Source organism: Athene noctua, chromosome Z, assembly GCF_965140245.1.
Source record: "Athene noctua chromosome Z, bAthNoc1.hap1.1, whole genome shotgun sequence".
In the NCBI taxonomy this organism is placed as follows: domain Eukaryota; kingdom Metazoa; phylum Chordata; class Aves; order Strigiformes; family Strigidae; genus Athene; species Athene noctua.
Genome location: NC_134077.1, coordinates 73,561,383 through 73,572,058, shown reverse-complemented (window position 1 = coordinate 73,572,058; position 10,676 = coordinate 73,561,383). Strand labels below are relative to the sequence as shown.

At 47.2% G+C, this 10,676-nt stretch overlaps 1 protein-coding gene across 1 annotated transcript; it reads right to left on the bottom strand.

Moving 5' to 3' along the window:
- Positions 1–5,391: 5,391 nt before the first annotated feature.
- On the bottom strand, positions 5,392–6,474 carry MED18 (mediator complex subunit 18). Its single transcript, XM_074932831.1, has 2 exons — positions 6,327–6,474; positions 5,392–6,065 (listed from the first exon to the last, which is right to left on the bottom strand). The coding sequence occupies exons 1-2, from the start codon at positions 6,397–6,399 to the stop codon at positions 5,512–5,514; spliced, it is 627 nt and encodes a 208-aa protein (XP_074788932.1). The 5' UTR covers positions 6,400–6,474; the 3' UTR covers positions 5,392–5,511.
- Positions 6,475–10,676: the final 4,202 nt, after the last annotated feature.

Below are 10,676 nucleotides of genomic sequence, written 5' to 3'. Positions count from 1 at the left end.
CCTCTCCTGAGGTAGTCTGTGCCAAGGATGCGTGGACCTTCGGACACAGTCACAGTGGGGTGGTTTTGCCACTCAGTCCCTGTTAAACTCACTTTGGCTTCTATCGTAGTTGGCTGTTGGGATCCCCCAGTCCCTCCAGGAATACAGATGGGTTCTGCCTCTTTATAAGTATTTTTATTCTTTATTATTTCTTTGTATACCTTTATTCTTTCCCCCTAGGTAAGGGGAAAGAATCCCCTTTTGTGATTGTTTTTTTCTTGCAACACATGTACCTGCTCTTCTAAGATCAAGGCAGGTTTTCCCTCCCATTTTCCCGTGTCTTCTCCATAGTCACGCAGGCAAAACCACAGCTTCCCCCATGGTGTGTACCTTCTGTCTTTGCTGTCGTGAGCGCGGGCACGCTTGCCTCTCATAGCTGAGATCCTAGTCTGTGCAGGTGGGGAGTAGGACATACCCTCTCTGAATTGTAGTAACTCCTGGGACAGTTTCTCGACTGGTACTTCTGGCAACCTCTCCACAGCTGTGACAAGGGAGGAACAGAGACTTCCTTTGTCTTGCTGGAGCTGGCAAGCCAATTCATCTGCCATTGGTCTCTCTTCGTCTCTCCAGTCCATTACTGCTTGTGTGTTGGCATACGATGATGGTGCACTCTACAAACTTCCGACACATGGGCTGGGTGCGTTGGACTTCATCTGGATCTGTGGGTAACTGCTCGTTATCCGTATCATTGTAAATCACCTCCGGCATGTCTAGTGCCCTCAGGTATTGGATACCTCTCTGCATGGTGGTCCGCTTGCTTGGGTGACATACAACATCATCATTGAAGGGATACCTTTCCCGCATGCCTCGCAGAAGTCACCTCCAGAGGCTGAGGGTTTCTGTCTTTTCTCCAGTTGCTGTGTTGATGCCCCCTTCCCTAGAAAAGGATCCCAGCTGCCTGGCCTCCCTACCCTCTTAATTCCCAGCTACTGCCTCCATGATCTCAGCATAGGAGCAGCCAGGTGTTAAGGGGCTCGCCCGGACAACGGCTGAAACGCTTTTGCATGTCTGGCAGCTCAGTCAAGGGTAGGGACTGGGTGATGTGCTGGGCTTGTGTGGTGGGGTTTTTGGTAGTGCGGGAGGGGGCTGCAGTGGTGGCCCCCTGTGAAAAGCTTCTCAACGGTCTCCCACCAGCCCCGGCTCCAAGTCAGACCCGCCTCCGGCCAAGGTTGAGCCTGTCAGTGATGGTGGCTGCACCTCTGTGATAACCTACTTAAGAAGGGGGACCTGGGAGGTATTTTTAAGATGTGATAACACATCTCACTGTCCCACTCTGTCTGTTAAGAGGTGGTGGTGTTAGTGTTTGAAGTGATGTTCTTTTTCTTCCCTCAGCCCGTCTCATGCCCATGACCATAATGGTCAAGTCACGCCTCCCTGTCCTTATCTTGATTCCCAAGCCTTTTGCTTTCTTTTCTCCTTCCCATTCCTGAGGGAAAAGGGGTGAGTGAGCAGCTGCATGGTGCTCAGTTGCCCTCTGGGCTCAAACCACGGCAGACGATTACCTCTGGTTCTGCCTCTTCCTCCTGCTCTTGTGGTGGCCCTGGTTCATAGTCATCTCTTACAAAGCAAAATTATTTTCTTTGTTATGTTTGTTCTGTATAGGAGCAACTGATACCATCAGGGGTTGGTTCTCTGATTCAGCTGCAGCGTCTTGTGCCGTTGTTGTTGGAGTAGCTGCAGTGCTTGCTGCTGGGGTTAGAGGGGCTGCAGTGCCTGTCACTTTATTGTCACATCCAGAGACCTTCTCTTCCCCTGGAGGGTACTGAATAGTGTTGAACGGGGCTCAGCAGGCATGGGCCAGGCCCCAGCACACATCGCAGTGATTTGCGTCTCTGGAATTGCCAGCGTGATGGCGTACTTCTTCCAAATGTTCTACTAGTTTTTTGGCATTCTGCACTTGTTCAAGGGTAAAACTCCAAAACCACTGCAGATGCCCAGTGTCCTAGGTACTTGCCCATGCTGTCTCATACAGCCTGCCACTCGTAGCTCTCCAGCCTGGGGTGGGTCTCTGGCTGATACTCTTATATAGTTCCTTAACCCTGAACAAAACCTGAACCATGTTCAGGGACATGCTGGCTCCTAGCAATAAAACCATGGGAGTTTCAGCAGTCCAAGGATATTAAAAATTTTTGAAATTCTCAAACACGATTGTAATTAGCCTGGAGGAAAAGGGGAGGGTGAAGGAAGGTGTCTGCCCCGTGGACTGGCTCTGGAGGAGAAGAGCAAAGGGTGTAATTGTCAACCCTTTCTGCTAGATGGTCCCCGAAGCACGGAGGTGACGACAATGCTAAGTACAAAGACCGGACTAGTCCCGTGACTGATAACCTTAGTGTGCCATAAATCAGAGTTACGTAGTACAGCAAAGCAAAAATCTTAATCCACCTCCCACGGGTGATAAGCAGCAGCATGGGGACTATATACTATATACAGCAAGTGAGGTGACGTGTAGCCCAACTGTAAGAATGAGTACCAGGATTCTTAAGAGCTAATAAATCGACATTGTGACAAACAACTGTTAAGCCAGTGTAATGAACGCTGATAACAAAATTGTCGTAACTCGCTCTGGCCAGATCTGTCATTATCTCAACCCTTTGTGCCCCATGTTGGGGCCAAAAGGACTGTCATGGTTTAAACCCGGCTGGCAGCCAAGCACCACACAGCCAGTTGCTCACCCTCCCCTGCCCGGGGGACGGGGGGGGACAACTGGAGGGGTGAGGAGACTCATAGGTTGAGATAAAACCAGTTTAATAATGGAAATAAAATTAAAATAATAACGATAATGATAGTAATAATAGAAAATACAAATGACTAATGCACAGTACGACTGCTCACCACCCACTCGCCGATGCCCAGCCTGTTCCCGGCTAGTGACCCCAGAGAAGCGAGAATCCCAAAACCTCAATCCTAGAAGCGAGAGAGCAAGCTTGCCAGTCAGCTCTTATCTATATTCTGAGCACGACGTTCTACGGTACGGAATACTCTGTTGGCCAGTTTGGGTCCAGTGCTCTGGCTCTGCTCCCTTCCAGCTTCTTGTGTACCTGCACACTACCAGGACATGGGAAATTGAAAAGTCCCTCATTTCTTAGCAACTACTGAAAACATTAGTGTATTATCAACATCTTCTCATAACAAATCCTGTTGTAATCCAAAACACAGCATGTTTGAGCTTCTAAGAAAATTAAATTACATATATCCCCGACAAAACCAGGAGAAAGTGTTATCAAAATTATGTGTCAGGAAGATACTAGGTGATGTTGTGAGAGTGGTGGAGACTTACTAGTAAGACATTGAAGAAACAAGGGAGATGTATATTAAAAATAAAAGTAGATTAGGAAGGCAGGAGCAGATCATACTACACTGCACTGTTTGAGCTTCTAAGAAAATTTTTCTCCATCCCAGCCAAAACCAGGACAGGTTTAAACTAATTCTGCTTAAAAAGTTCTATTTAAATTATTGGTTTTATTTTTGAGAACTCAGACCAAGCAATCGTCAGACCTATTGTCATGTGGTGTAAAAACTTCACCGTCAGTTAGGAACTTGTGATTCAGTCTCCTTTTGCTTTAGCTGACCTACCTGAAACTCCATGTGGTATTTTCATGTCTCTCACCATATCAGTAACGTTAAGACTCTGCGATTCGTTTGCCCCTCCACTTAGAAAGAAACTCAGCAGGTAAATCACCAAGTAAGTTCCTTTCAGATGCAACAGGAAGGACTTGCATGCTTATTGTTTTCTGTCTATGTGTCCTCATATTTGTGAGTACTTACTCTTTGAAAAGCTGGCATACAATGTTCAACTTTTCTGATCCACTGGACTTCTTTCTAAAATTTCATGTCTTGAGAGAGAAGCTATGAATTGTGGAAGTCTGGGGCAAGCAATTCCTAAGCAGTGTTATAGTGACTGGGTATGACAACAGCCCTGGGGATTCCCACTCACTGAGGTGGGACTTCGAAAGAATTGAGGTGCAACCCAGGAGGTTCAGCTTCCCAGTACAGGCAGAGCTCTAGGACCTACCCCTCGCCCCCTGGGAAGTGTTGCCCTATAACAGTATCCTAAACAGTATCCAGTCGAGGGCCAGGATAGTGGGGATAGTGTGCTGTCTGATGAGGGCAAGTACTAAAAGAAGAATCATAGGTCTGTCCATACCCTCCAGAAGACATTTCCAGTCTAGGTAACTAAGCAGTCACATGTGTGATGTATTCAGGATAATGCGTTCTCCAGACGGCACTCATTTTCTTGTCCCCATGCCCTGTATGTAGACCCTGCATCAGTGGAACACTTGAGACACTGCACTCGGTGAGCACTAATCCAGCTCTCATGGCTTATCTTGTCCAAACTCTGGTGTTCAAAATGCAGCTGTTAATTTAAAAGGCTTTTTTGGAAGCTTTTTGTGGCAGCAGTCTTTGCCTTTAGCTGTTTACATAAAGAGTTGTGTGCTGCTAAAGGGTGGCAACATGTCTGACAGGGTCTGGTACAGTTTAGTAATGGGTAAAATGCTTGCCTTCTGTAAAGAACTTGAGAAATTTATTCTTTATCTTTGTTGTTTTTCCCAACCTTTTTTTTATCTGAACTGTATTTGAAAACTCTCAAACCTAATCCAAATATCACTGAAATATAGGGAGGGAAACCATCCTACTATCAAGAGAGGTGCTAAACAAAATCATTAATAATCAATTAGCAGCTGTATGATGATCTTACCTGTTTAATGTGTCAATTTTCCATACTGCTGTCAGGTGTGAGAAGTCTAGTAATAAAACCCCCCATGTAATTTACTGCTTTCTCATTAACTAAGACTGCCATACCCAACTTCAGTAAAAAATATGGAAGACCATTAAAAGATTTGAAAACCTCTTGCAATTGTTATTATTGCTAAATTGTTTTCCAGTTCTAACTGGTTATAAACAGAAAAAGTTGCACTATAAAGTATGTTGTGTCCTAGCTGTTCCTGCTACATTCTCTACTACTTTACTTTTCTATTGTAAATAGGGGTGCACTTGCTCTTTTATACTGTGCAATTCCTGCGTTTATGCTTGTGTTAAATTCCTCCTGCATTAAAGACTATTAACTTCATGCATTACTTGAAAAAAAAAAATCATGACTAGGTAGGATACAGAAATGGTGCTTTAAAAAAGCAAGCAGCATCAGAATGTGGGTACACTGAAGGATGAGTTCCATTAATTCTGACATTTTGGATTGTTAGGCAATATGCTTTCTAATAGGTATCTCCCCAACAGGAGAAGGAAAACTATCAATATTAGTGTTTGCTGATGTTCTGAATGGCATTAAAGTGTCCACTTTCGTTCACATCCACAACTGAAGGAAAAAACGCTCAGTAACTGCAACTGACAAAACACTGACATGTAGCCCTTTATTTCCCACTCCCTGCTTTGACTTGCCCTCAAAAGGAATTTTAGAGAAACACCCTCTTCAGCAACACTAACAGAAACCAATGCGTTAACTGCCCGTTTTTTCAATCACATTAGCCTTTTGGGGTCAATTTTTTCCAGGTGCACTAGAGGCTTCAGTTGCTCAGCAAAGTTTCTCATGTCATCAGAAACAACGTCCTGTCCTGCTGGTGCTACCACGCTGAGCTCCACCAGGTAGGAGAGGGAGAGTGGCTCAATGCTCTCTGTGTTTCCAGGTATTAGGATGCGGAAGATCTTGTACACCACGATCTTCATGATGCCCTTGCGGAACACATGCCCTTTGGCCACAAACTCGTGGTCCATGCGGAAGCCCATCTCCACCAGAAAGTCCATCAGGTTGTCTGAAGTAGCAATGTCTACGCAGTTGCGCACCAGCGCGTGGCGGTTCTTGTCGCCTATTTCTGGCTGACCCAGGTACCGCAAATGCCAAGGCATCCCGCTTTTGTCCATGGACCGCCGTGCCCGTAGCACGAAGGGGCTGGCCTGCTGCCCCTTCAGCAGGAACACCATCTCGTGGTCCAGAAAGGTCTCCGGCTCCATGTTGTCGCACAGGCCGCGCAGGCGGTGCAGCAGGCTCTCCAGGCTCTGGTCCAGAACGCTCCCTGCGGCGGGCGGAGACAGCGACTCGGTTACCCCCTCCCTTCCCCTCCCGGGTGAGCAGGGCTTTCTCTACAGCGTAGGCCATCGCAGCCCCCTCAGCCCGCCTGCCTCCGGCTCCCTCCCCTCGCCCCGAGGCCCCTCAGACCCCGCAGCTCCTCGGGGGCGGCTCCCCGGCCGAGGCGGCAGGCAGGCCCGCGGCCCGCCGGGCGCTCTCCTTGGCGGCGGGAGGGAGCTGCCCGCCGGCCCGCCCGCCGGCCGCTTACCTTGGAGCAGGTACTCCATCATGTTGATGGTGCCGCCCGTGACGGGCATCATGGTAACGGGGGGCGCCTCCATGGTGCGTGCCGCGGCACTCGGAGCCGGCCGCGGGGCGGAGGGCAGGCGGCGGCGGGAGCGGCGCGAACGCGGCGGGGGCGGCAGCGCCACCTCGCGGCCTGGCGGTGCCGCACGGGGCCTGCCCGCCCCGTGGGGCCGGTGGCGCCACCTCCGCTGGGGCCGGGCGGGAGCGGGAGGCCGGCGGGCGGGCGGGCCGGGCGCTGCGGGGTCGCGGCGGCTTCAGCGGAGCGGTGGGCGGCGCCGGCCGTTAGCTGCATCCACAGCTGGGCCTCCCCTCCGGCCTCCTGCGCAGCGGAAGGTGTAGGCATAAAGTCCTGTGGAAATGTCCCAGTTCGTCCCTTGCTGCCTGTCAGCCGGCAGGTGTCGGTCCGCTGGGCTACGGGAAGGTACAGCAGCAAAGGGCTCAGGACTCCACGACATGGCGGGCTGGTTTTCAGGCACCTGCGGCCTTATCGGGGGTGAAATAGGAACCATACGTTGGTTTGGAAAGGCAGAAACCCAGCCTGTCGCGTTTGTCATCCGGACACAGCAGGCTGTGCACTGTTTCTAGACAGAAAGCCCTCCGTTTTCAAAAAGTAGCAGAAATGTGAAGTATCAGTTACATTTAGTCCTGCACATCCCAAAACTAGAGTTATAAATGTTTCTTTAGCAGTTTTTATAACAAGCTTTCGTACTGCACAGAAAGTAGTATGTCTGTCTTTCCTTTATAACGATATCCTGTATCAGCAGTGGTGGTGTCCCCTGCCTCTAAATAAATTATAAAAATATTAGCACAAGCCAAACACCTGCAAATGAGAAATGACATAAGAGTACTCTGCTGGGGCAGTAATAATTTGTTTCAGCCCTCTTATACCAGAGCTAGTTTGGTGTACAGCCATGCGGTTGAACTGGGTGACTTCAGGGGCACAGTGCAATCCAGGGGGGGACCTGACTGTTGCTGAAGATGCAACTGCACCGCAGATAGCTGCCACAGTGCTTATGCACTGTACGTCCTTCCCTGATTGCAGATAAGAGGCCTGTGTTGAAATAAAGGAAGAAAATGTTTAACAAAAGGTTTGGGTGATGGTTTAAAAGCTTCCTTACACTGCTAAGAGCAAAAAGTAGGTTTTCTCTTATGTACAGATCAGCTTTAGTCAATGTGGTCATAATGCATCTAGAATGAAAGAATAGGTATTGAGAAAGATAGAGGTAAAATGAGTAAAAAATGCACATTAGTTTTGCACAAGGGATATTTTCTGAGGTTCACTTCTTTGTGTGGTGATACAGATTACCTCTTCTGCCTAGCTGAGGTGCATGGTAGCATTAGTACAAATGCCTGAAAAAAGACTTAAGAGGATGTCTACTTTTCTGTTTTGAAATGCAAATTCTTTTAAATTCCCCAGCTGCAGCTACATCTAGTAGTTCTGCCCCATAGTCCAAGGAGCTATGCAATAGTGCAATGCAGAAACACGTTACCCCGACCTGGGCAAACCTCCTGTAGGACTGGACAAAATAGGTGAGCAAAAGTGGTTCCCCTCCTGCCCCTGCCAACATCTCCAAATCCCCTCACCAGTCGTTTAAAAGACAGCAATGACATAGTCCTGCAGCTGCTGAGCTGCTTGTCACCGTGAGCTTGGAGGCTCTACAGTGCACTGCCATACCTTAAAGGTATCTCAAATTCTGCAGTTGCTGAAGATGAGACACAGCACACAAAGAACAGTTGGTCAGACCGATGGGGGAGGTGGAAAGAAGCAGAAACGGAGGGTAAACATCTTATTCCCAGCCACCTACCTAAATTCTGCTCAACTCCCTTTAAAATACTTCTTATACACCTGTCTGTACACATTCTTATACACATGGGAAATGGGGTGCCTGTGCACGGTATCAAGTGCACAGAGCAGAGCCATCCTGGCAGAGCTGCTGCAGGGAAATGTCGTGAAATGTGCGATCCAGCCATGTTCACACACTGAAATAACACAAACGGTATGGATGGTCAGTTGGATATAAACTAGATATAAAGCTTTTTCTTCCTTGTTACTAAAACTTGGATTGTTTTTTTCACTCATCTCAGAGGCTTTGGGTCCAAATCCCTGGTTTTGTCACCTTTATCAATCACAATTGCTTTCAGACTAAGTGTAGAGCACTCTCCATTCGTTGGTGGTGAATTAATAGCAAAAAGCCCTCCACGCCACAAATCTGTGTGCAATGAAATTAATTACTCCATTCAGTTATGTAATAGGCAATTTATATAATGAGTTCATTGCATAATTTATGTTTTTAAAAGTTGTTGACAAAATTTCAAGGCTAGAATTAGTCAATAAGTGATTTTCTGTCTTAACAGGTAACTGAAGGACATTGGGTTGTTCTTAGCCATTTCACTACAGGCAATGATGTGTCAATAGCTGAGGGACTACCTTAAATAAAGGGACTACACTGCAGCACAAAGACAGTAAGAGAAGACAACAAACATCAGGTAATTGATGACATTACTAGCCCCAGTATAATACACGTTATGATTCATTCCACTCTACCTTGCAAAGCAGGAAGACTATTCAAGTGAGAGAGTTCAATGAGCTGACCAGCCTTGGTGGTTTCCAGACTTGGCCCTGTTCCTAAACTAGTATTACCAAAGCAAAAACTAAAGCTGCATCTGGTTTTCTATGCTAATATGACTGTGTCTCTTGGATTTTAAATGACCAGTTTAGGGTGCTTTGTTAAATGTTAAAAGAAACTGCTGTGAGAACATTTCCTTAGTGAGTGTCCAACTCTTTAGACTTACTTACCAGAAATAATTTTCACATGGGAAAACCAAGATTAACCCTGAAAAAGTGCAATTCTGTTTAGCCAGAAACTCTGCCAGCAGTGGTGTCTCTCCATGTGCCTGATAGACCTGTCCAATTTTTTCACTAATGAAGCATTCCTTTAGAGCCATTGCTCTCAAAAGTTGAATTATTTTTAACTGTTTAGTGTTAAACTGGGCCAGCTCACACAGACCTACGCCAGCTCTCACATATAAAAGAAGGGAAAGGAGCTGAACTGTACACACTGTTACACTAGTACTTGGCTTGTTTCAAATACATTTTTCTAAAGAAGTTTTATCCTTGGCAGTATGGTTATGCCCATGCACAGTGTATAAAGCAGCTTGATTGGGTGCGGGCTGTGGGCAAAACACTGATTGAACAATCAGTGCTGGGCAAAAGAAGATTGCAACATCGCCCACTTGTTTTGAGGATGAAGTAAGATTTTTAGGGCAACTTTACATGGTGACTGCTTGCCTGAGGTTGTGGATTGATGATGACACAGCCTGTGGCACACATGTACTCTAGGATTGCCTTTTATTTGCTCTTGGAGACCAGCATTTCATTACAAGGGAAGTGGGAAGCAATTTGGCAAATGGTGTTGTGGTACCAGGTGGAGAGCTAGAAGCTACAGACCTATGTGACTGGTCTTGCTTTGAGCTTGATAGACTTGCCTAAGTCTGGTGTTTCACCCACTGGTCCTAGAAGACTGGTCACTGGCCTTATTTTTATGGCATGGTTATTTCATCCTGGTGTTCTAGCTTATGAAAGTGGACTGACCTTATACAGTTCTTGCACAGAAGAATAAAGTAGGTAAAGCAGAAGTTCTTTCCTGTGAGGGTGGTGAGACACTGGCACAGGTTGCCCAGAGAAGCTGTGGCTGCCCCCTCCCTGGCAGTGTTCAAGGCCATTTTGGACGGGGCTTTGGGCAACCTGGGCTGGTGGAAGGTGTCCCTGCCCGTGGCAGGGGGGTTGGGACTAGATGATCTTTAAGGTCCCTTCCAACCCAAACCATTCTGTGATGCTAAGAGCTGATCTTTACTTGGCTGTTGTGGATCTCACCAGATACAAACACCACCTGAAGCCCAAGCTGTCATCTTGTTTCAGCTAGTGTCATCATGTAGTGTAAACCTGCCCTAACCAAAGCCAAATGGAGAGAGGGAAGAAGACACAACCTCAAAATTGGTAAGCTATGCCCTAAAAGAGATGGAGGTGAAAATCTATCTTAAAATCACTGTGAGTAGTAAGAGCTTTCACTCCATCCCAGAAGGCATCTGAAAGAAGTTGGAGGACAGACCATCTACCACAGCTTTTCTCAGAGCTGTGTTAACCTTATCAGCAGGGTTCATGCCAAGGATGACGACTGTCCAAACGGCGCTGTGCACCTGGAGCCCAGATATACCTGAATGCTCCTCTGAGAAAGCAAGTGTCCTGGTTTCAGCTGGGATACAGTTAATTTTCCTCCTAGTAGCTGGTACAGTGGTGTGTTTTAGTAGGAGA